Here is a 26816-nt window from a genome sequence, read left to right on the forward strand (position 1 = left end):
AAAAATGTTTGTTTAAAAAGATAGCCTCACTGGTACTTTTGTAACCAACTTCTTCTAACCCCTTTTTGTCCTAGAATCACACACAGGCCTTGGAATGCCAGAAACAAAAATGCACTGCAACAATTTTAAAGAATTAAGCTTTTCCAAAATAGTTTTGCTATGAGCCATATGGGCCTACTGGCTTCAGGGTGGAATTTCATGTGTTGGTTTTGACCTAAAAAACCCAGAAACTGCTTGGTATCTGTCCCTCGCTCTCTCCACTTCCAATGCCTTACTGTCACAGTTGCATCAGCAGCTTTCCTTTCATTTGGAATGCTTTTGTCCCCTTCTTCCCCTCACCGCACCCAAGTCTGAAACAGCCCAAGTTTATACACTGCAAAGCCCATTTGTTTGCATAGGCATTGTCAGAAGACAGACAGTTGAGGGCAGAATTTCTGATTAGTGAGAAAGTGTGCTGGAAGGTTTTAAGCTGCATCAGTCACATGATTTGTGATGGTAAAGAGGGAGGAAGGAGTGCAGCTGCACTGGCTGATCTTTACTTTGTATCTTCTGTGTTCTTATGTTTTTAAAATGCATGTCAAGGAAGCCCAAAGCCTTGTATGGATGCCTTTCAATGTGGAGTTTGTAGCAGACCAGAATCTAAATAAATATTGTAGAAACCAGGATAGAAACACAGCCTCTGTTTGGAGCCCTGCCAGCTCATGAGAGAGCAGATCTTTAAATAATCACTTGTTCAAGCAAAATGTGAATTTTATATCTCTATTTTTACCTGATCCACCTAATTCTGACCAGGGAGAGGAGGCGGCACAGGGAGAAAAAACAATAGTTTTGTAGTGAGAAAGCTGCTGACACATCTGGGATCTTCCAAGTGAGAAAGTCAAAAGTACAAAGGTCTATTCTGGTTTCTACAGTTTAATCCATAATTGTATAACTAAAGGAACACATTCCATGTAGATTCAGTTCTTACGAAGCACTGTTGATGTCTAGGTTCTGCAGTTTTGTAAAGAGTCATTCTCAGAATTTTGACTCACCCTGTACCACATGAATATTGCTTTAAAGGCGTTTTCATTGGAGCAGGATCCACAGGACATGGTGATAATCTGTTGCAGGCCCTTAGGAGCCACCTGTCAACAAAGAGACATAATAAAGCTAAAATAGCAGTTATGGAACAAAGCAAAAATACTAACCAGCCCCATTTCATTCCCTTACTCAGAATAAATCCAGTGCAGTGTCTGCATGCAGACACCACCACCACCTCTCACATTCAGCTCTTAAGAGAATAAAAGGTTTGATTTCATCACGGTGGAGGGTGGGAGATTCTCTTTGAAATTTCATCTGCAAAGTTCTCTGCATGGGAACATCCAGCTTCATTTATGGATCCCATTCTCTTGAAAAGGGGAAGGCAGGTGATTCAGCTGCTAACAGTTAAACCACAACATTTCCTATTGAAATGCTTTTATTTTTACCCTGGTAAGTCTGTACCCTGAATACCACGTGTTTCTTCATAAACATTGATCACAATTTTAACAAAGAAAGAGAAAACACACACATTCCTTTACAGAATAATTACACAAATAACCACCATCTGGAGAAAGGCACACATGGAAAATAACCTCAATGCCAAGCTCCACATGCTCGGCATACAAGGAAAAGAAGGTTGACAAACAATGCGTCACTTGGAGAAAGCCTCTAGTGAAAATACAACAATGGAAGGTTTGGAGGCCTCATCTTTAGCTATTCACACTTTGAGCTAAAGGATTGTTAGACAGAACTTTAGCCTTGTACTTTCTGGGTTCCATGTGAAATTTCCCACTTATGAAAGGGCATTCATAAACTGGAAAAGGGGTAGAACACTAACAAAGCAAAAACATTGCTTCCTTTGATGCTTAGTTCTTCAATCTGTAAGCGATGATTACTCTCAACACTCAGTCTCATTATCCATAATTTCAGTAGACATCTTCAAGAATATAGAATAATGATTATTTAATAATAGTTCCAACTTTTGAATCTCTTCAAGAGCGGAAGAGCAGCACCATCTGGTCAGTTCTCTGATGATCTTTAAAAAAAATCCTGTCGTTCCTTAAAATCTCTTCAAATCCTGTTTCCATCATGGCTTTAAGCATTGTAGGTTGGATTTTGTTATGCTCTTTAGGCCCTGATCAAGCAAAGCAGATGCTTAACTTTAAGAATGTGAGTAGTCTCATTAACTAAAGCAGCTACTGCATTTTTCATTGTGTTTCATACCTTCTGAACCCCTTCATCGGTGTTAACATGGATGGTAGGAATATTCTAATGGGGGGTGTTTAAGATAATTGCATAGAGCTCTATTTCTTATTTGTGATTAAGTAACTTTGCAATTTACTGATGCAACAGAAATTTCAGATCCTTCCTCTCAGGGCGGGTTCATACCATACATGCACTTTGGAGAATATGCAGACTTAGAATATGGTAAATCATCATAGTTCATTCTTAAACTTACCGAAAGCAAAGATTCCTTTAAGTTTTCAGCAAAATTCTCTGGAGGTAAAACCCCAAGAGCAGGTCTGTTAACAAATGTACTCTGAAAAGTGAAGGAAGAGAAACAGTAAGTATTTAACATCATAAGAAAAAATCTGCGATGTTGAGACTGCGATTCAAAAAATGTAAATATAAATTAAACTAAGTCTAAAGTTCAAGTACACTAACATTAGGCAAATTCTTAAATATTTGCAGTTATGATACAGAAGTTTTAAAAATAACTGAAAATATTCAAGTCTCAATAAATTCACCCATTTTTCTGTCTAAGCCCAAATTTTATTTTCTTTGAGGGTCACCTTTAAAGAGAAATATTCTAGACTGCACTAAATGTTTTTTCTTTAACACTGATCTTTTATCCCTTCACCCTATTCTTTCACCAAAATCTCAGTTCCTTTTATACAGAGGAAATAAACTTTAAAGCCTTAATTATTTGGCTTCAGTTAGAATGGCTAAACCCAAATTTAATTAAGATAGTGTAACAGTTTCTTCCTTATCAGGCTTCAAGGGAGACCAGTTCTGAACAATGTGGGTATAAACAACCTCCAGATATTATGACAATATAGGATTTTGAGGCTGGGGGAACTAGACAAAGATATGTTCAAAGGACAGGAGAAAGATAAGCTGCAAGAATCAGCAAAGCAATTGTTGCAATAAAATAGTTTCCCTGCAATAAAATTATGCACACAAACACACATGCTCTCTCCCTTATAAAATCCTCTCACACATTTACAACAGTGAGTAGTACATCAAGGGAGTAACATGTTAGGCAAAACCATGTCTGGATGAATGGATGCTGTAGGAGGAATGGGGATTTGTGTTCTGATTTAATGAGAGATACTGCTACACCATATTATGTAAAATTGCATTCAGTGGCTTTGTGCAGCTTAGTTTTAGTAGCAACTTGATTTTGCGCTCAGAGGTTGATCAGATTGGTACTGGATTGTGAGAGAAGGGGGTTAAAATCATCAAAACTACTGGCCATAGTTTACATTTTGAGTTGATTGTGTCTACTCAGCTGCACATGAAGTGTCTCAGAATGCTGTTGCAACACTGAACCAGTTCCAATCCCCAATACTCATGAAGGTAATCTAACTGGTGAGACAGAGCTACGCAGAGAAGACTGACATGAACAATGGCTGAGAAAGCAGAGATGATATTCATAGAATCACAGAAATGTAGGACTGAAAGGACCTCGATAGGACATCTAGGCCAGTCCCCTGCACTGAGGCAGAACTAAGGATTATCCAGCTCATCCCTGACATGTGTTTGTTTAACCTGTTCTTAAAAAACTTCCAATGATGAAGATTCCACAACCTCCCTAGGTAATTTGTTCTGGTGCTTAACTACCCTTATAGTTTTTCCTAATGGCTAACCTAAATCTCCCTTGCTGCAATTTAAACCCATTCCTTCTTGTCTTGTCCTCAGTAGTTAAGGAGAACAATTAAATCACTCGCTTCTTTATAACAACCTTTACATACTAGAAGACTTCTGTCCCCCCCACATAAGTCTTCTCTTCTCCAGACTAAACAAACCCAATTTTTTCAATAGTTCCTCATGCGTCATTGTCATAACTATAAAGGGAAGGGTAACAGCCCTCCTGTGTACAATACTATAAAATCCCTCCTGGCCAGAGACTCCAAAATCCTTTTACCTGTAAAGGGTTAAGAAGCTCAGGTAACCTGGCTGACACCTGACCCAAATGACCAATAAGGGGACAAGATACTTTCAAATCTTGGTGCGGGGAAGGCTTTTGTTTGTGCTCTTTGTTTTGGTGGTTGTTCGCTCTTGGAACTAAGAGGGACCAGTCATCAATCCATGCTCTCCAAATCTTTCTGAACAAGTCTCTCATATGTCAAACTTGTAAGTACAGCCAGGCAAGGCGTGTTAGTTTTATCTTTGTTTTTTTAACTTGTAAATGTACCTTTTGCTAGAGTGTTTATTTCTGTTTGCTGTAACTTTGAACCTAAGGCTAGAGGGGGTTCCCCTGGGCTCTTTAAGTTTGATTACCCTGTAAAGTTATTTTCCATCCTGATTTTACAGAGATGATTTTTACCTTTCTTTCTTTAATTAAAAGCCTTCTTTTTAAGAACCGGATTGATTTTTCCTTGTTTTAAGATGCAAGGGGATTGATCTGGACTCACCAGGAATTGGTGGGGGGAAAAGGGAAAGGGAGGGGGAATGATTAATTCCTCCTTGTGTTAAGATCCAAGGGGTTTTGGATCAGTGTTCACCAGGGAATTGGTGGAGGAGTCTCTCAAGGCTACCCAGGGAAGGGAGTTAGCACATTGGGAGTGGTGGCAGCAAAAGCAGATCTAAGCTGGTAGAGAAGCTTAGAGGTTTTCATGCAGGTCCCTACATCTGTACCCTAAAGTTCAGAGTGGGGAAGGAACCTTGACATGGTGGCAGAGCGGTGGATCATTTTAAACCAAAAGCCAGTAAGATTTTTTTTCTCCTTTCTAGCTGCTTAGAAAGCAGAGCTGAAGGTAGATGCATATCTTATCTCTCCTTGCCTGAATGTAGAGGTGTTAAGTTTTTTTTAACAAGGGTCTTTGTTAAGAAAAGGGTTCAAGCAGTGAGCAAACAGCTGGCAAAAGGAATTTACAAGCTGAATTGTTTTTTTTCTTTCTACCTCTTGGGGATACCTAGTTAGAAAGTCTCCGTTAACTAAGCAGCCCTGAGCTGAGTGCATCCCAGTTGCAGTGAACTGCAGAGGGGTGTGGCCCAGCACAAGAAAACAGGAACTTGACTACCAGTGAGGCTGCAACTAAACTAGAGCTGGCCAGACTAGAAGCAGAAGAAAATGAAAAGAAACATCAGAGACTGCTCGAATTAAAAAAAACTCAAAAAAGAAGCTGCTGAGAGAGCTATGGAGCAGAAAGAAAAAGAGATGGAGGAGAGAGAAAAAGAAAGGAAGCATGAACTAGAGTTGGTAAGGGCTAGGCAGGAAATACCAGCCAACCCTAGCAACCCCTCTCCAGGTACCGCTTTCTATCCCAAAAAATTCCCCACCTACAAGGCAGGCAATGATACTGAGGCCTTCTTAAAATTTTTTGAAAGGGCCTGCCTTGGGTACAGCATCACTACAGACCAGTACATGGTAGAGCTGAGGCCGCAGCTCAGTGGACCCTTAGCAGAGGTGGCGGCTGAAATGCCTAAGAAACACAAACAGTTATGAACTTTTTAAAAACAAGGCCAGAATCAAAATGGGGTTAACACCCGAGCATGCCCGTCGGCGGTTCAGAGCCCTAAGGTGGAAACCAGACGTGTCATTTACCCGACATGCCTACCACATTGACAAAAATTGTGATGCCTGGATATCAGAAGCAAATGTTAAATCTCTGGAAGATCTGTTTTTCCTAGTGAAAATGGAGCAGTTCTTAGACGGTGTTCCTAAGGAAATAGAAAGGTACATCCTAGATGGGAAACCCAAAACTGTAACGGAGGCGGGGGAGATTGGAGCCAAATGGGTGGAGGTGACAGAAAAGTAAAAAACTAATAGCAGTTGGAGCGAATATCAGAAGGGGCAACCCAAAACAAAACCCTACCACCGGGGACAACCCAAGGCCCCCCCTACATCCCAAGGGAAACCCCAGACGCCTTCTCACCCCACCACACCAGTCTCCACCAACCAACCTCGACCCGGTGATACCTTAGCAGGGCGATATTTTAAATGTAATGAACTGGGACACATAAAGGCCCACTGCCCCAAGAACCCCAACCGATTACAGTTCATTACACCACAATCACACCAAAGATCCCCAGGCCCAGATGCCTCTCAAATACCCTCGGAGCGAAGGGAAACCTTGAGAGTAGGCGGAAAGAAGGTTATCACGTGGAGGGACACTGGGGCACAAGTGTCGACTATCCACCAATCCCTAGTGGACCCCAAACTCATCAACCCAGAGGCTCCGGTGACAATTCAACCCTTCATGTCACACTCTTTAACCCTGCCTACAGCCAAGTTGCCTGTCCTGTACAAGGGCTGGTCAGGAATGTGGACTTTTGCAGTCTATGACAATTATCCCATCCCCATGCTACTGGGGGAAGACTTGGCCAACCATGTGAAGCTAGCCAAGAGGGTGGGAATGGTCACCCGCAGCCAGGCTAAGCAAGTTTTCACCCCCATCCCTGTTCCTGAGCCGTCCACCAGGGCCCCGTCTGTGTTACCAGAGACCCAGACAAAGGTGGTGGAACCGGATCCTCTGCCCACGACTGCAACAGCCGTAGTGGATCCAGTCCCACAGACCCAGCCAAAGCCAGTCCCAGAACCAGAACTGGCAACGCAACCAGCACCAGAACCATTGCCAGCACTGAGTCCAGCCCTTGCAAACCCGTCTACAACTCCAACGCCAGAGGGCACCAGCGAGCCTGAACTGGCAGAAGCAGCAGATAACGCTACCCAAGAGGCTCAGCCAGAGCCTGAAATACCACATAGTGCACCAGCGGAGAGTGGTTCACAGTCCAAGGAAACAACCCAGCACCTGCATCGCTTCCAGAGGGACCAAGCCCAAGTCCACACTCCAAGGAGGAACTGATGTCTCCAGCATCAAGGGAACAGTTCCAGGCCGAGCAGAAAGCAGATGACAGCCTTCAAAAAGCTTGGGCGGCGGCACGGAGCACCCCACCGCCTCTCAGCTCTTCTAACTGATCCCGGTTTGTTGTAGAACAAGGACTTTTATACCAGGAGACTCTTTCTGGTGGACACCAGGAAGACCGGCATCCTCAAAGACAGTTGGTAGTTCCAACTAAGTACCGGGTAAAGCTCTTGAGCTTAGCCCATGATCATCCCAGTGGCCATTCTGGGGTGAACAGAACCAAAGACCAGCTGGGGAAGTCCTTCCACTGGGAGGGAATGGGCAAGGACGTTGCTAATTATGTCTGGTCTTGTGAGGTGTGCCAACGAGTGGGAAAGCCCCAAGACCAGGTCAAAGCCCCTCTCCAGCCACTACCCATAATTGAGGTCCCATTTCAGCAAGTAGCTGTGAATATTCTGGGTCCTTTCCCAAAGAAGACACCCAGAGGAAAGCAGAACATACTGACTTTCATAGATTTTGCTACCCGATGGCTGGAAGCCGTAGCTCTAAGCAACACCAGGGCTAAAAGTGTGTGCCAGGCATTAGCAGACATTTTTGCCAGGGTAGGTTGGCCCTCCGACATCCTTACAGATTCGGGAACTAATTTCCTGGCAGGGACCATAAAAAGCCTGTGGGAAGCTCATGGGGTGAATCACTTGGTTGCCACCTCTTACCACCATCAAACCAATGGCCTAGTGGAGAGGTTTAATGGAACTTTGGGGGCCATGATACGTAAATTCGTAAATGAACACTCCAATAATTGGGACCTAGTGTTGCAGCAGTTGCTTTTTGCCTACAGGGCTGTACCACATCCCAGTTTAGGGTTTTCACCATTTAAACTTGTGTATGGCCGCGAGGTTAAGGGGCCATTACAGTTGGTGAAGCAGCAATGGGAGGGGTTTACGCCTTCTCCAGGAACTAACATTCTAGATTTTGTAAGCAACCTACAAAGCACCCTCCAACACTCTTTAGCCCTTGCTAAAGAAAACCTAAAGGATGCTCAGGAAGAGCAAAAGGTCTGGTATGATAAACATTCTACAGAACGGTCCTTCAAAGTAGGAGACCAAGTCATGGTCTTAAAGGCGCTCCAGGCCCATAAAATGAAAGCGTCGTGGGAAGGACCATTCACGGTCCAGGAGCGCCTAGGAGCTGTTAACTATCTCATAGCATCCCCCACCTCCAACATAAAGCCTAAGGTATACCATGTTAATTCCCTTAAGCCCTTTTATTCCAGAGAATTAAAGGTTTCCCAGTTTACAGTCCAGGAAACAGATGACGCTGAGTGGCCTGAAGGTGTCTACTACAAGGAAAAAGTGATGGTGGCATGGAAGAGGTAAACCTCTCCGTGACCCTTGGACGTCTGCAGCAGCAGCAGATCAAGGAGCTGTGCACTAGCTTTGCACCAATGTTCTCAACCATCCCAGGACGGACCGAACGGGCATACCACTCCATTAACACAGGTAATGCTCACCCAATTAGAACCCCACCCTACCGGGAGTCACCTCATGCCCAAACTGCTATAAAATGGGAGATCCAGGACATGCTACAGATAGGTATAATCCGCCCCTCTAAGAATGCATGGGCATCTCCAGTGGTTCTAGTTCCCAAACCAGATGGGGAAATACGCTTTTGCGTGGACTACCGTAAGCTAAATGCTGTAACTCGTCCCGACAACTATCCAATGCCACGCACAGATGAGCTATTAAAGAAATTGGGACATGCCCAATTCATCTCTACCTTAGACTTAACCAAGGGGTACTGGCAAGTACCACTAGATGAACCCGCCAAGGAAAGGTCAGCCTTCGTCACCCAGGCAGGGGTGTATAAATTTAATGTGCTCCCTTTTGGGCTGCAAAATGCACCCACCACCTTCCAAAGACTTGTAGATGGTCTCCTAGCAGGATTGGGAGAATCTGCAGTTGCCTACCTCGATGATGTGGCCATTTTTTCTAATTCATGGGCAGAACACCTGGAGCACCTGGAAAAAGTCTTCGAGCACATCAGGCAGGCAGGACTAACTGTTAAGGCTAAAAAGTGTCAAATAGGCCTAAACAAAGTGAATTACCTTGGACACCAGGTGGGTCAAGGAACTATCAACCCCCTACAGGCCAAAGTGGATGCTATCCAAAAGTGGCCTGTCCCAAAGTCAAAGAAACAGGTCCAATCCTTCTTAGGTTTGGCCGAATATTATAGGCGATTTGTACCACACTACAGCCAAATTGCCGACCCACTGACAGACCTAACAAAAAAAACCCCAGCCAAATGCAGTTCAGTGGACTGATGAGTGTCAAAAGGCCTTTAACCAGCTTAAGGTGACACTCATGTCTGTCCCTGTGCTAAGGGCCCCAAACTTTGACAAACCGTTCCTAGTAACCACAGATGCGTCCGAGCGTGGTGTGGGAGCAGTTTTAATGCAGGAAGGACCGGATCAAGAATTCCATCCTGTCGTGTTTCTCAGCAAGAAACTGTCTGAGAGGGAAAGCCACTGGTCAATCAGCGAAAGGGAATGCTACGCCATTGTGTACGCGCTGGAAAAGCTATGCCCATACATTTGGGGACAGCGTTTCCAACTACAAACCGACCATGCTGCACTACAGTGGCTTCATACCACCAAGGGGAATAACAAAAAACTTCTTCAGTGTAGTTTAGCTCTCCAATATTTTAATTTTAAAATACAACACATTTCAGGAGCTTCTAACAAAGTGGCTGATGCACTCTCCCGTAAAAGTTTCCCAGAATCAACTGGTTAAAAATTGTTCTTGAAATGTGGGACATATTGTTAGTTTTTATATAATCAGTAGTATGCCTAAAGGTGCATGTGTCTTATTAACTCTGTTTTCTCCTAGAGCTCCAGGAGGAAATCACAGCCAGTGTGGAATCGGCTGTCCAACACTATCTGTGATTTGGGGGGCGTGTCATAACTGTAAAGGGAAGGGTAACAGCCCTCCTGTGTACAATACTGTAAAATCCCTCCTGGCCAGAGACTCCAAAATCCTTTTACCTGTAAAGGGTTAGGAAGCTCAGGTAACCTGGCTGACACCTGACCCAAAGGACCAATAAGGGGACAAGATACTTTCAAATCTTGGTGGGGGGAAGGCTTTTGTTTGTGCTCTTTGTTTTGGTGGTTGTTCGCTCTTGGAACTAAGAGGGACCAGACATCAATCCATGCTCTCCAAATCTTTCTGAACAAGTCTCTCATATTTCAAACTTGTAAGTACAGCCAGGCAAGGCGTGTTAGTTTTATCTTTGTTTTTTTAACTTGTAAATGTACCTTTTGCTAGAGTGTTTATTTCTGTTTGCTGTAACTTTGAACCTAAGGCTAGAGGGGGTTCCCCTGGGCTCTTTAAGTTTGATTACCCTGTAAAGTTATTTTCCATCCTGATTTTACAGAGATGATTTTTACCTTTCTTTCTTTAATTAAAAGCCTTCTTTTTAAGAACCGGATTGATTTTTCCTTGTTTTAAGATGCAAGGGGATTGATCTGGACTCACCAGGAATTGGTGGGGGGGAAAGGGAAAGTGGGGAGGGGGAATGATTAATTCCTCCTTGTGTTAAGATCCAAGGGGTTTTGGATCAGTGTTCACCAGGGAATTGGTGGAGGAGTCTCTCAAGGCTACCCAGGGAAAGGAGTTAGCACATTGGGAGTGGTGGCAGCAAAAGCAGATCTAAGCTGGTAGAGAAGCTTAGAGGTTTTCATGCAGGTCCCCATATCTGTACCCTAAAGTTCAGAGTGGGGAAGGAACCTTGACAGTCATGTTTTCTAGACATTTAATCAGTGCTTAATTTGTAATGAAAGAGGTGCCAGGGCTCAAACAATTTTTTCTTTTTACTTTTATAACTGATGCAGCAAGCCCAGAGGTGCCAGAGTGATGAACTGCCAAGCCTAGAGGTGCTGGGTCTCAGCCCTGGCAAGCCCAGACACAAATTAAGTACTGCCTTTAATCATTTTTGTTGCTCTCCTCTGGACTTTCTCTAATTTGTCCACATCTTTCCTGAAGTGTGGTGCCCAGAACATGACACAGTACTCCAGTTGAGGCCTTATGCTGAGTAGAATGAAAGAATGACTTCTTGTGTCTTGCTTACAACACTCCTGCTAATACATCCCTGAATGATTGTTTGCTTTCTTCAGTTCTGTTTTCCATGCTGTCTTTGGGAGATACCTGGAAGGCTCTATTGTACTACAGTATATTTGTGTTTGCTGTTTAAAGCAAATGGCATGATAAATAATATTTAACACCTTTCATCCATAGATCTCAAACACTTTGCAAAGAAGAGTATCATTATCCTCATTTTACGGATGGGGAAGTGGAGGCACAGAGAGGTGAAGTGCTTTCTCCAAGAGTCCACACCCAGTCAGTGGCTAAGCTGGAAGTAGAATCCAAGACTCCTGGATTCCCAGTCCAGTGACCTATCCACTGGACTGTTGCCACTGTGCATGTAATTCTCTCACACATTAGGATGTGTGGGTAAGGATAAAAGGGGTAAAAAAACAAGGGTGATGTCTTGGTAGGGGTCTACTACAGAACACCTAACCAGAAAGAAGAGGTAGATTAGGCTTTAAAAAAAAAAAAAAAAAACAATTAACAAAATCATCCAAAGCACAGGACTTGGTGGTGATGGGGGACTTCAACTACTCAGATATCTGTTGGGAAAATAACACAGCAGGGCACAAATTATCCAACAAGCTCTTGGAATGTATTGGAGACAATTTTTTATTTCAGAAACTGGAGAAAGCTACTAGGGGAGAGGCTGTTCTAGATTTGATTTTGACAAATAGGGAGGAACTGGTTGAGAATTTGACCGTGGAAGGCAGATTGGGTGAAAGTGATCATGAAATGGTAGAGTTCATGATTCAAAGGAATGGTAGGAGGGAGAACAGCAAAAAAGAGAATATGGATTTTAAGAAGGCAGACTTTAGCAAACTCAGGGAGTTGGTAGGTAAGATCCCCTGGGAAGCAAATCTAAGGGGAGAAACAACTGAAGACAGTTGGCAGTTTTTCAAAGAGACATTATTAAGGGCACAAGAGCAAACAATCCCACTGCGCAGGAAAGATAGGAAGTATGGCAAGAGACCACCCTGGCTTAATCAGGAGATCTTCACTGATCTAAAAATCAAAAAAGAGTCCTACAAAAAATGGAAACTAGGTCAAATTACAAAGAATGAATATAAATAAATAATACAAGTATGTAAGGATAAAATTAGAAAGGCCAAGGCACAAAATGAGATCAAACTAGCTAGAGACATAAAGGGTAACAAGAAAACATTCTTCAAATACATTAGAAGCAAGAGGAAGACCAAGGACAGGGTAGGCCCGTTACTCAATGATGCGGAAAAACAACAAGAGAGCATGTGGAAATGGCAAGGGTGCTCAATGACTTCTTTGTTTTGGTTTTCACCAAAAAAGTTGGTGGTGATAGGACATCTAACATAGTGAATGCCAGTGAAAATGAGGTAGGATCAGAGGCTAAAATAGAGAAAGAACAAGTTAAAAATTAGTTAGACAAATTAGATGTCTTCAAGTCACCAGGGCCTGATGAAATGCATCCTAGAATACCCAAGGAACTGACTGAGGAGATATCTGAGCCATTAGCGATTATCTTTGAAAAGTCATGGAAGAGGGGAGAGATAATGAAGCGAATAATTAAGCAATCAATTTGCAAACATCTAGAAGATAATAAGGTGATAAGTAACAGTCAGCATGGATTTGTCAAGAACAAATCCTGTCAAACCAACCTGACAGCTTTCTTTGACAGAGTAATGAGCTTTGTGGATAAGGGGGAAGCGGTAGACGTGTTATATCTTGACATTAGTAAAGCTTTTGATCCTGTCTCGCATGACCTTCTCATAAACAAACTAGGATAATGCAACCTAGATGGAGCTACTATAAGGTGGATGCAAAACTGAATGAAAAACCGTTCCCACAGAGTAATTATCAGTGGTTCACAGTCATGCTGGAAGGGCATAATGAGTGGGGTCCCGCAGGGATCAGTTCTGGGTCCAGTTCTGTTCAATATCTTCATCCATGATTTAGATAATGGCATACAGAGTACACTTATAAAGTTTGTGGATGATACCAAGCTGGGAGGGGTTGCAAATGCTTTGGAGGATAGGTTTAAAATTCAAAATGATCTGGACAAAGTGGAGAAATGGTCTGAAGTAAATAGCATGAAATTCAATAAGGACAAATGCAAAGTACTCCATTTAGAAAGAAATAATCAGTTGCACACACAAAATGGGAAATGACTGCCTAGGAAGGAGTGCTGTGGAAAGGGATCTGGGGGTCATAGTGGACCACAAGCTAAATATGAGTCAACAGTGTAAGACTGTTGTAAAAAAAGCGAACATCTTTCTGGGATGTATTAGCAGGAGTGTTGAAAGCAATACATGTGAAGTAATTCTTCCACTTTACTCCACGCTGATGAGGCCTCAACTGGAGTATTGTCTAGTTCTGGGCGCCACATTTCAGGAAAGATGTGGACAAATTGGAGAGTGTCCAAAGAACAACAACAAAAATGATTAAAGGTCTAGAAAACATCACCTAGGAGGGAAGATTGAAAAAACTGGGTTGGTTTAGTCTGGAGAAGAGAGGACTGAGAGGGGACATGATAACAGGATAGGAACAAGAAGCAATGGGCTTAAATTGCAGCAAGGGAGGTTTAGGTTGGATATTAAGAAAAACTTCCTAACTGTCAGGGTGGTTAAGCACTGGAATAAATTGCCTAGGGAGGTTGTGGAATCTCATCATCGGAGATTTTTAAGAGCAGGTTAGACAAACACCTGTCAGGGATGGTCTAAATAATACTTATTCCTGCCATAAGTGCAGGGGACTGGACTAGATGACCTCTTGAGGTCCCTTCTAGTCCTATGATTGTATGATTCTATGACGTACATTTATTCTTACCCAAGGAGGCTGGCTTTCACCAAAGATTGGTTGGACACTGAAGATTCTGGTTGTCTCCGTGCTGCCTTCCACTCAGCTTAGCAGCTCAGGTTCAAAATGTTTCCAATTAAATCAATGGTTTGGTGTTCTGGTTCCTTTTATTTGTGTGGCCAACCTCCTAGGAGCCTGAAGCATGCCCCTTTACCATGACTGCATTTTAGGGAGGTTCTCCTTTGTGCACTAGCATGGTAAATTTCTTCTTTCAGATTGTAACAATGGGCTAAGCAGATGATGGTGTTCTCTACTCATCGCATTTATGTTGTCGGTAACTAGTCTCTCTTTGGCCAACAGCCTCTCCCAGCATTACATCTGAGTAATTTGGCTGGCAGCTGCAGAATTCCCTGCAGACAAGAGAGAGGAATCCATTCTCTTGGTCCAGCCCTGAGCCATTCAGCACCACTAAGGCTGGAGTAGCCTCCATAGCCGTAGCACCCTCTCTTGAAGGCGTGGAGAAGATTGGATGATCTTTGTAGCAATGGATTCTCCAGCTCTGTCAGGGTTCCCTCCCCACTCTGAACTTTAGGGTACAGATGTGGGGACCCGCATGAAGACCCCCTAAGCTTATTTCTACTAGCTTAGGTTAAAAACTCCCCAAGGCACAAATCCTTCCTTGTACCTTGGATTAGGTAACGCTGCCACCACCAAGTGATTTAAACAAACATTTTAGGGAGGGCCACTTGGAGCCCTACCTTCCCCAAATATCCCCCCAATCCCCTACACCCCTTTTCCTGGGCAGACTTGAGAATAATATCCTCACCAATTGGTACAGGTGAACACAGACCCAAACCCTTGGATCTTAAAACAATGAAAAATCAATCAGGTTCTTAAAAGAAGAATTTTAATTAAAGAAAAGGTAAAAGAATTACCTCTGTAAAATTGGGATGGTAAGTACTTTACAGAATAACAAAAGACTTGAGAACACAGAGGATCTCCCGTCTAGGCAAAACCTTAAAGTTACAAAACCAGGTATAAACCTCCCTCTTAGACAAAGGAAATCACAAGCCAAAATAAAAGTAAGCTTCCTTCGCTAGTACTTACTAATACTAATGGAGTTGGTTTGCTTGCTTTCTTGATCTGTCTCTGGCAAGCACATAGAACAGACAGACAAAGAACAGACAAAACAAAGCCCTTCCCCCCCCCCCCCGATTTGAGAGTATCTTGTCCCCTTATTGGTCCTTTTGGTCAGGTGCCAGCTAGGTTACCTGAGCTTCTTAACCCTTTACAGGTAAAAGGATTTTGTGCCTCTGGCCAGGAGGGATTTTATAGTACTGTATACAGGAAGGTTGTTACCCTTCCCTTTATATTTATGACAAGCTCTATCCCCAATTTTCTTCTGTGCAACAACATGCAGGGACACACTGTGGAGCTGGACTCCTCTTTGCTTCCCAGAGGTGGGGTCCTCCCCAACTCTTCCCTCTCTTACTCAGTAGAAACAAAACGTCTCCACTACAACAGTCCTCGGCACCTACAGAGGTGCAGCAGCAAGATTTGCCCCACCACAGAGAAGCTAGCGAAAGACTAACTACAAGCTCATCTAAGTGAAGCCAACATACTAGACCCAGCACAATCTGGCTTTAGACCCAGACACAGAACTGAAACTGCTTTGGTGGCACTGATGGATGATCTCCTCCTGACAATGGATAGAGGCCAGACATCCATTCTCATCGTCCTAGACCTCTCTGCAGCATTCAACACTATTGACCATGAGATACTGCTGTTTCACCTGACAGAGGTGGCAGGAGTTCAGGGTGATGCGCCAAAATGTTTTCAGTCCTTCCTGGAGTGATGCACCAAAGAACAGTAATGGGAACTGCACTTCCATCACTAGACCCTTCAATTGGGGGGTTCCACAAATATTAATTCTCTCTCTGGTTCTTTTCCACATCTATATGGAAACATTGGGTGAACTGGTCAGATGACATGGACTCAAGTGCCAGCAATATGCAGATGATACACAGCTCTTCAACACTTATGACCATGTCAACCACCACCAAGATGGCCCAGTGCTTGGATGAGATCAGCTTATGGATGAACAACTGGCTGAATCTGAATCCAAGCCAAAGAGGGCAAAGGAAAGTATTCTGAGGAGTTTTCAGTATGGTAGAGTCTTCTGTGATTGAAAGTTCACGTGCACAATTGGTCAATTCAGTCCATAGTCTAGGAGTACTCTTGAATTCCTCACACCACAACAGCCACAAGTAATGCTTTCTACCTTCTCTGGTTGGCTGGGAGACTCCATCCCACCCTGATGGATGAAAACCTGGCCTTAGTTATTCAGGACTTCATCACCTCTCAAATGGACTATAGCAATGTAATATATCTGGGCATGAAACCTTCAACACTTACAAAATTCCAATTAATACAAAATGCTCTTCAGCAACACAGGACAGGTGTGATGTGCTCACAGTAGCCTCTGTACTCTACACTGGCTTAGGAAATTGACTCCCCAGGACAGGACTATCACGAACCTCAACACTTTCCATTCCAAGTGCAAGGTGGATTTCTTTGACCTTGCTTTCTCTAATATACACACACAGAGAAAACAAACAAAAGAAATCCATGCTATCAAAACAAGACACTCCACTGCTACTTCCTCTGGGAACAGGATGAGTGAACAAAACATGTGACAGCAGTTAGTCAGGTTGCTTAATGCACTCCTAGAAGGTACTCAGATACTATGGCAATGACCATGGTATAAAACCCCTTATAGAATAGAGTTTGGTGTTGGTGGTCTGTAGGTGATAACTGAGTGGGGAGTCAGTGAGCACCAACTTGTACAGTACACTGTTTGAAAAACAGTTTTTGTTCTTCAAAATCACTGTTAAATTATTAATACAGATGAATTTGGTAAATTTATTCAAGTGACTTGAATGGAATATCATGGACTGAAGTGTTCCTCCATAGTACAGATTTTAATCTTTGCAGATGTTCTATTGTCAAACAATATGCTACTTTTACCGGTATATTAAAAGTGAATTAAGTACAAGTCAGTAATGTTTGGCAATGAATTCATGTATCAAAGCAGGCTCAACAACCCATGATTACTACAAAACAATGCTACTTTTCCCAAGTTCTCATTAGAATTACAGTCTGAGCTCCAGTGAAGTCAGTCCTTATAGGTCTCCAGAGAGAAGAGAGTGTTTTCCTAAATCCTCTATGTTTTTCAGTGAAAGGCAGTCTGCATGTTATTTGATATTTTTCAATCTCTTTCTTTGGGAGAGAAGCTCATCTTATTCAGGAAATGCATGGAACATGATCAGAGCAACGAGAGATGTGAATTGCAATACTTACAATGTGTAAGGAAATCATCATCAGAATTCTTGAAAAATACACAGGATCTAACTGGACACTAGCCAAAATTTCATAATTTATAAAAATATGTAATTTCTGAAACAATGTTTACTTCTGTAGGCTCAGACTTAAATAAATATAAATACAGATATTCCTCTCCAATTGTTTGAACAGCAAATTTTGTTTGGTGTGTACTAGAGCTCTTATTTAACTTTTGTCTTTACTAGCGACAAGTTGCCACATAAAACTAGATGCTTGAGAAAAATTCATAACAGATTAATGGATTATGGGCCATTTTGAGAAGAAAGTATGTTTTTCTTTTGTTGTTAAAAAGAGATAAGCCCAGCAACAAGAGAAATAGAACATTCAAATCATCTGCCACCATTTCAAATTAGTGAGAATAGATTCTTCACAATGGGATAAAAATATAGTACATGATGCACTAAAAAAAATAAGGACATAATCCCCAGAAGTAAATTTTATTCTTATCATTAACAATAAACAAAGTCCCTGGAATATTTTTGGCGCCTCAGGGGAGATTACTCCGGTAAGAGTAAGACTAAGGGCTAGTCTACATGAAGTGCTACAGGGGAGCAGCTACGTGCTTCAGCTGCACCACTGTAGTGATTCAGTGTAGACACTACCTATACTGACAGAAGGGGTCCTTCAACTGGTGTAGACAATCCACCTCCATCCATCTAGTACTATCTACACAGGGACTTAGGTTGTCTTAACTACGTTGCTCAGGAATATGGATTTTTCACATCCCTGAGTGACACAGCTTTGTCAATCAAATTTTCTAGTGGAGACCAGCCCTGAGAACGGGAATGCATTTTCACAGTATGGCTGACACTCAGCAGTCTGCAATCACACCCCCATATACCACAGTTGGCTGCAGTAGGTTTCCAGAAGCCCTTGCTTTTCATAATTCCCTGACTATGGAACTAAATGCTTTCAGTATACTTCAGTGCAAATGGACATATTGCCTACAGTTGCCAAGACAAAGCATTGCCAGAAATGGACAATGCAAAGACGGGTTCTGGGTGACTTAATCCTGTCTTTTTTCCCACTGAACTGATGGAGGCCTATATCATCCACTCTAGAAATAAAACCAGGATACTAACAGTGTCTGTGCAGATCATGTTTAGGAGAGATGGGCCTAGCTATAAAGTTCCTATCTGGACTTTGCAGGCATTCTGATCTGCGATTTGTTCCAAACTTTTCTCTGACATTTAAAGTGCCAGTAGACAAATAGGCTAGTGCCACCAAACACCATGGTGGTAGACCGCTCTTTGTTAGATTAATGCTGCACTGTGATTAGGGTGTTTTGAGCTGACCTAGCTCTCCACGTTGGTTTTTAAAAAAGTTTTGAGGCATTTTGTTTTACCTTCAGGGAAGGTAGAATCACCCACCCTGGAGAAATGAGAACTCTCCTTGAGAATTCACTGGTCTGGTCTTTCACATCTAAACAGTGTTGCTGAGCTTTTGCGTTCAGACTCTCATACAGGTCAGGGCTTAACTTGGAATCATGCAAGGTTTTCAATTAAGTTAATTCAGTTCATCATCCGATGTATCCAGGGCCGGCTCCTGGCACCAGCGAAGGAAGCAGGTGCCTGGGGCGGCCAATAGAAGGGGTGGCACTCCGTCCATTATTGGAGCGGTACAGCCGGGTCTTCGGCGGCAGCTCAAGCGCTCTGTTTTAGTCTTCGGCGGAAATTCGGCGGCAAGTCCTTCACTCCGTCTCTTCCTCTTCGGCGGCACTTTGGCAGCCACTCAACTGGGTTTTTCTTTTTTTTTTTTCCCTTCGCCGCTTGGGGCGGCAAAAAAGCTGGAGCTGACCCTGGATGCATCTACCCACATGCACAAGCTAAACTGTCAAAAGTCATGGAAATTAAAAAAAATATATACAAAAATCATGGAACCCATGACTTCCAGAAAGGCCATGGCAAAAAAGCAGACTGAATTATAATGCAATATTATTCAAACATCTTTCATGTGGGATTTCCTCCCATAATTTCCACTTCATAGGCAACAAGGGTGTAGGATGCTGTTCTTTCTGAAGACATAGGCCTTGGCTACACTTGCGAGTTACAGCACAATAAAGCAGCCCCGGGCGCCCTAGCTCACTCCCCATCCACACTGGCAAGGCACATAGAGCGCTCTGACTCCGCAGCTACAGCGCTGCTGGTACTCCACCTCGGCGAGTGGAATAACGTTTGCTGTGCCCCGCTGGAGCGCCACAGCGCCAGTGTGAACAAGGTATTGCGTTACTGCGCTGTGATCAGCCTCCGGAAACGTCCCATAATCCCCTTAAGTCAAGTGGCCACTCTTGTCATTGTTGTGAAATCAGCTACAGGAATGCGGAAATGCCCTTTCAAAGCTTGGTTTCGGAGAAGCCAGCTGCTTATCAGTTCCGAGAAAAGCAATCATTTACTGTTTGCTTTGAGTGAGTGAGAGAGAGGCTGGGGGAGGGAAAGGGGGGTCTGAACTTACAAGACAGCATGCTACACACTCTCAGCACCCCAAAAACCACTCTCTCTCCCCCCACATACACACAACACACTCCCTGTCACGCTCCACCCTCCCGCATTTGAAAAACACATTGCAGTCACTTGCATGCTGGGATAGCTGCCCATAATGCACTGCTCCCAATGCCGCTGCAAGTGCCACAAATGTGGCCACGCCAGTGCGCTTGAAGCTGTCAGTGTGGACAGACTGCAGCGCTTTCCCTACTGCGCTGTACGAAGGCGGGTTTAACTCACAGCGCTCTGTGTAGTGTAGTGTACATCTGCAAGTGTAGCCATGCCCTTACACTGCTAAGCAATATATTCACATTATCTGCATAATTACTCCATATCTGACATCCCAGTCCTTGTCCTCAAAGGACACCTGCACAACACCTTCAAAAGACAAGCCTGAGAATTTAAATTTACAACTCTGCTAGACACTGAAAATCATGGACTTAAGACACTGAATTTATGGCTCATTACAACAGTCTATAAGCCACAAACCCTCCTTTGTCCTTCAACTGTAGAAGTGTTTAACTGCCCATTATCACTTTGAATGGTCTTCTGCAATATGTGTTAAGTCCTTATCTGTTCCACCATCTATTTAGCTGTAACACTCTGAGTACCTTTCCCAGATCTGAATAAGAGCTCTGTTTAAGCTCAAAAACGTGTCTCTTTCACCAACACAAGTTGATCCGATAAAAAATATTACCTCACCCATCTTGTCTCTCTATTATTTGCATAGATAAACTGGGTGAGGTAATATCTTTTATTGGATCAATTTCTGTTGGTGAGAGAAACAAGCTTTCAAGCTACACAGAGGAAGAACTGAAGAAGAGCTCTCTGTAGCTTGGAAGCTTGTCTCTCTCACCAACAGAAGTTGGTCCAATAAAAGATATTACCTCACCCACCTTGTCTCTCTAATATCCCGGCACCAACACAGCTATGACAAAACTACAAACAATATATTATTTGCATAGGCATTTAAAATAATTACCTTACTCCCAAACTATCTCACTGCACTAGCCTTCTTGTTTTAATTCTACAAGGATATGACAGTGTATCAGTACCTGAATGGCATCCTTTCTCACAACAGTGAGCAAGGCACAATAAAAATCCAGGATTCTGGATTTAAATTACCATTTTCACATTGTGATTAGAAGATAGCATCGATTTTTTTGCTCTCTTTCAAGGAGTCATGCTAGATTCCAAATAAGTAAAGCTTGCTAACAGACTCATTCAAAGTGCTTTGTTCAAGAACACAACAAAAAATAATTAATTCAAAACAGCCTGGCTTTGAAGGGAGCATTTATTTGAATTAGTCTGTATCCACAAAAACAACAAGGAGTCCAGTGGCACCTTAAAGAAGTGGGTTTTTTACCCACGAAAGCTTATGCCCAAATATATCTGTTAGTCTTTAAGGTGCCACCGGACTCCTTGTTGTTTTTATTTGAATTCTCTCTTTCAAGTATGTACAAAGTGATGCATAAATATGCCACCTCAAACTCCCTTCTTCTGGAACTTACATAAAGTCTTTGTTGTTATCCTTAAACTTTACAGAGCTTTTTTAAAAATAGTGAGGCCCCTCACCCTCCCCCCCCCAAAAATTAAAGCATGTCTACTCACATACTAAACTGATTTGCGAACAAGCCATTTTTAAAAAGTTAACACAAGATAAAGCAATAACAAGGGTGGGAGGAGTGAAGAACTGATTTAAATTATTTTGTGTCTTTTATACAAACCACTTACCAAGTTCTGTGGCTGCTGGAGAAGTTTCATCAGAGATGGATGGCTGTAACCTAAAACAAAAGAAGGAGACTATTTCCATCTGGTTTCAAGTAGCCTTTTTGAGATTTATTCATCAGTATGTACTGTAGAGAGTAACGTTATTTTCTTAACTTGCTTTTTGATTAGTGTCATCTCTAACCTTTCCACGTATTAAAGTATTAAAGGTTGGTTCTTTTCTAAAGTGGCACAAACTGTTATGCCCCTATGACTTACATTCTCTTCGGTGGCTGTGGGTCAAATGCAGCATCTGATTACAGGGAGGCGTGCAATACCACCAAACACTCTGGTGTAAGACTTCACTAGTGTTGGGGCTTATCACCAAATTGACAATTAGGTTGAAATGGACACAACATGATCAGTTGCCCTATTAAAGTTTGATTAAAACAGATAAAACAATTACAGACAGTTTGAAAAGGAATCAGGCCCACAGGTGACATATGTGAATCTTCCTTGTATAAATGAAGCTCTTTGGTGATTAATCTTTTTAACCATCAGTTTGAAGTGCTGCCATCCACTTGAGTGGTGGAAATTTGCTTCCTCTTCACTCTGGGGTTACCTAGTTAACACTTCCCATTTCTCTTTAGTACCAAATGTATCTGTCACCCGCTTTCTTTTACTGAGAATGGTATCACTGTTGCTAGATCAGTGCCACTAATGTTTTTCGGCTCAGATTCTATTACTGTAAATGTTTAAAAAGCATGCACTGTGGACTGCTTATTTTCCCACTCTGAAGAGATTCTTTCCAAGAACAGAGGGATAGTAATCATAACCGTGACTTGTTTGAGTAAAATGACCTTCATCAAGCACTGAACATTGTATTTTCGTACAAACTCATTTGTCCACTCAAAGTCAGTCTGGAAAATTATGCTCCATCCTTATGCTTCTCAGCCCATACTAGTCCCTCACTTCCAAGCACAGAAAGGATACAAATATCACCCAAACGTGGCCGATGATCACAAAGTGGGAGGAGAGAACCCCAAGTAGCATCATTCCACCTTTCACCCTTGAACTTGTGGAAGGTCTTACACAAGAATGGCGCATAGTTTGGGCTGTTGGGTTTGGTGAGGGGGTATCTGATATAATCCCAGGGCCGGCCCACAACATTTTAGCACCTGAGGCAGGGAGCTCAAATGACACCCCCAAGCCCTCTTGCTTGGGCCAAAACATTGAAAGGTCTCAATTCTGCCTTCTTCCTGTTCTACTCCCCTCATGGTACTGCTCTGCTACCTACCCCAATAAAGGAGAACTAACAACTTAAAATGCCTTGTTCAAAAAAGGACAGTTACCTGTTCCGTAACTGGCGTTCTTCGAGATGTGCTGTTCCTGTCTATTCCACAGTAGGTGTGGGTGCTCGCCACATGCACCGGTGCCGGAAGTTTTTCCCTTAGCAGTACCCGTACTGGGGGAGCACCACGGCAACCCCTGGAGTGGCGCCTGCATATCGCGCTATAAGGGGAGCCGCGGGCTCCCCCCACCCTTGGTTCCTTCTTGCCGGACAGCTCCGACAGAGGGGAAGGAGGGCGGGGTGTGGAATAGACAGGAGCAACACATCTCGAAGAACGCCAGTTACGGAACAGGTAACTGTCCTTTCTTCTTCGAGTGATTGCTCCTGTGTCTTCCACAGTAGGTGATTCCAAGCAATATCTGCTGGAGGTGGGTAGGAGTTCACGATGGTTCGGGATGAAGTACCGCCTGCCGAACCCGGCGTCATTCCTAGACTGGGAGACGATCGCGTAATGCGAAGTAAATGTGTGAACTGATGCCCAAGTGGCCGCCCTACAAATGTCCTGAATGGGGACATGGGCGACGTAGGCAGCTGAGGAGGCCTGAGCCCTCGTAGAGTGTGCCCTGATGATCAGTGGCGGGGGAATCCCTGCCAGATCATAGCACGTGCGTATGCACAAGGTGATCCAGCGGGAAAGCCGCTGGGTGGAGATAGGTTGCCCCCTTGCCCGCTCGGCCGAGGCAACAAATAGTTGAGAGGATTTCCAGAACGGCTTAGTCTGATCCAGGTAGAAAGGCAGCGCCCTACGCATGTCGAGCGTGTGGAGGTGGTGTTCCTCATTAGAGGAGTGGGGTTTAGGACAGAGCACGGGGAGGAAGATGCTCTGCTCCATATGGAAGGCGGAGACCACCTTCGGGAGGAACGCCGGGTGTGGGCGGAGCTGGACTTTATCCCTATGGAAAACCGTATAGGGGGGTTCCGAGGTTAAGGCCCTGAGTTCCGAGACACATCGGGCCGACATGATCACCACGAAGAAGGCCACCTTCCACGAGAAGTGTGACCAGGAGCACGTGGCCAAAGGTTCGAAGGGGGGCCCCGTGAGATGGGACAAGACCAGGTTGAGGTCCCATTGCGGCACGGGGGGCCTAGCGTACGGGAACGAACGGTCAAGGCCCTTCAGGAAGCGGGAGGTCATCGAGTGGGAGAAGACTGAGTGGCCTTGCACCGGCAGGTGAAAAGCTGACATGGTCGCCAGGTGCACCCTAACTGAGGCGGGTGCCAGTCCCTGGGCCCTAAGGATAAGAGGTAGTCCAGGATGACCTGGAGGGGTGCGGCAGTGGGGGAGACGCCCCCGCTCACTCGCCCACCTGGCGAACCTGGACCACTTCTCCACGTACGTCCGATGCATGGACGGCTTCCTGCTTTCCAGGGGGACTCGCCTTACTTGCTCTGAACACCTATTCTCCTCCTCATTCAGCCACGGAGCATCCACGCTGTCAGGTGGAGCACGGCCAGATTGGGATGGAGGAGGCGCCCTCCGTCCTGGGAGAGGAGGTCCGGGTGGAACGGTAGCACCCTCGGGGGGGGCCGCTAAGAGGCGTAGGAGGGGCCCGTACCAGTGTTGGCGGGCCCACGCCGGGGCTATGAGGATGACTTCCGCCTTGTCCGCTTTCACCTTCTGAAGGACCTTGGCGATGAGGGGGAACGGGGGAAAGGCATAGAGGAGCTGGCCTGACCAGCTCAGGAGGAACGCGTCGGAGATCGCGCCTTCCCCTCCCCCTCCCCTGGAGCAGAACTGGGGGCAACGCCGGTTCTGACGGGTTGCAAACAGGTCGATCTGGGGAGCTCCCCACTCTTGGAAGAGTCGGCGAGCGACCTCCAGGTGGAACGACCATTCTTACTGGGGGGAGAAGACCCTGCTGAGGCGGTCTACTTGTGTATTGCGGACGTCTGGGAGGTGAGCGGCCCTTAGGGAGATATCGTAGGCGATACAGAACTCCCATAAGTTCAGGGCTTCCCGGCAGAGGCTAGGGAGCGAGTCCCGCCTTGCCTGTTGATATAATACATGGCGACGGTGTTGTCCATGAGGACTCTGACCACCTTGCCGCGGAGGTGCGTGAGGAAAGCCATACAAGTCAACCGAACTGCCCTGAGCTCTTTGACATTTATGTGAAGGGGCAAGTCCGGGGCCGACCACGTTCCCCGTGTGGGCTCCACATCCGAGGCATCGGACACCAGGTCTATGGACGGGTTGGCTTCTCTGAAGGGAACCCCTTGTAGCATATTGCTCAGGCAGGACCACCAGAGCAGGGAACCCAGTACCGGGGACGGAACCGTGAGAACCTTATCCAGCCCATCCCGAGCTTGGGAGAATCGGGAGGCCAGCCATATCTGGAGGGGCCTCATGCGGAGTCTGGCATGGCGGAACACGTAAGTGCACACCGCCATATGTCCCAGAATCCGGAGACACGCCCTCGCCGTGGTCACCGGAAACGTCGTGACCGAGGCAATGAGATCCCTTAGAGTCTCGAACCTGTCTAGGGGAAGAGAGGCTGTGGCCCTGGAGGAGTCCAGCAGGGCCCCAATGAACTCTATGTGCTGAACGGGCACTAATGTTGATTTGGTCTCGTTCACGACCAGGCCTAGATCTGCGCATGTCGAGAGGAGCAGCTCCACGTGGGCCTCCACCTCGAAACGAGACTCCCCCTTGAGGAGCCAGTCGTCCAGGTAAGGGAAGATCTGTACCCCCTTCCGCCTGAGATAGGCCGCCACCATGGACATACATTTTGTGAAGACCCTGGGAGCCGTGGAGAGGCCAAAGGGGAGGACTGCAAGTTGGTAGTGGTCCAACCCTACCATGAATCGGAGGAAGCGTCTGTGCCCCTCGAAAATATGGACGTGAAAGTACACGTCCTGAAGGTCCAGGGCCGCGTAACAGTCTCCTGGGTCCAGGGAGGGAATAATAGAGGCCAGGGACACCATACGGAACTTGGAACGGGTTAGGAACCTGTTCAGGCCACGCAGGTCCAGAATAGGCCTGAGACCCCCTTTCGCTTTCGGGATCAGGAAGTATCGGGAGTAGAACCCTTTGCCCTGGAACTGAACCGGTACCCTTTCCACCGCCCTGACGCTTCTGGTCTCTGGGTCTTTTGTACGGGGGCTCATATCTGCTCCTCACAGGTTGAGCCGCCGAGAGCGATTTGGCCTTGTCCTTAGCCGGGGGGACGTAGAGGCCCAAGGTCTGCAAGGTGGTGCAGGAATCTTTCATCCCATGCAGCCTGACGTCCATCCGGTCTGCAAAGAGCGCCTTGCCATCGAAGGGGAGGTCCTGCATAAGAGACTGGGCCTCCGTCGACAGTCTGGACAACAGGAGCCACGACGCCCTGCGCATGGCGATCGCGGAAGCCATCGAGCGGGCCGCCGTGTCAGCAGCATCGGACGCCGCTTGCAGGGCCACTTTAGCCGCCGCCGACCCCTCTTCTACCAGGGCCTTGAAGTCCTTCCTGTCCCGGTCCGGGAGGAGGGGCTCAAATTTAGGCAGGGACTTCCACAGGTTGAAGTCGTACCTGCTGAGAAAGGCCTGGCGGTTGGCTACCCGAAGCTGGAAACTAGCCGACAAATAAAATTTTCTGCCAAAGGAGTCCAGTCTCCTGGCGTCTTTGTTCTTGGGGGTGGGCGCGGGCTGGCCCTGGTGCTCTCTGTGGTTCACCGATTCCACTACGAGCGAGTTCGGTGCCACGTGGGAATAGAGGTATTCATGGTCCTTCGCCGGCACAAAGTATTTCCTCTCGGCCTTTTTCGAGATTGGGGCCAGGGAGGCGTGAGTTTGCACAGGGAGGTAGAGATATTGGCAATACCCTGGTAGAGAGGCAGGTCCACGCGGCCCAGTGCCGAGGGAGACAGGACGTTAAAAAGGGTATCAGACAGACCCTCCATCTCCTCGGCCTGCAGCTGGAGGTTGGATGCCACCCGC

The 26816-nt window shown here is 45.2% G+C and overlaps 1 protein-coding gene across 5 annotated transcripts in view; it reads right to left on the reverse strand.

Moving 5' to 3' along the window:
* The window catches only part of ABAT (4-aminobutyrate aminotransferase), an 81651-nt gene that overhangs the window by 16733 nt on the left and 38102 nt on the right, over positions 1-26816 (reverse strand). For 3 of the 5 annotated variants that reach the window (XM_065411946.1, XM_065411949.1, XM_065411948.1), the window contains exons 4-6: positions 21580-21629; positions 2480-2560; positions 1032-1124 (exon numbers count right to left, since the gene is read on the reverse strand). In XM_065411946.1, coding sequence (XP_065268018.1) covers positions 1032-1124; positions 2480-2560; positions 21580-21629 — 224 coding nt within the window. Of the gene's footprint in view, positions 1-1031; positions 1125-2479; positions 2561-21579; positions 21649-26816 lie in introns of all 5 variants that reach the window. The other 2 variants (XM_065411945.1, XM_065411950.1) reach the window with 2 other exon arrangements.

This window comes from Emys orbicularis, chromosome 10 (assembly GCF_028017835.1).
Source record: "Emys orbicularis isolate rEmyOrb1 chromosome 10, rEmyOrb1.hap1, whole genome shotgun sequence".
In the NCBI taxonomy this organism is placed as follows: Eukaryota; Metazoa; Chordata; order Testudines; family Emydidae; genus Emys; species Emys orbicularis.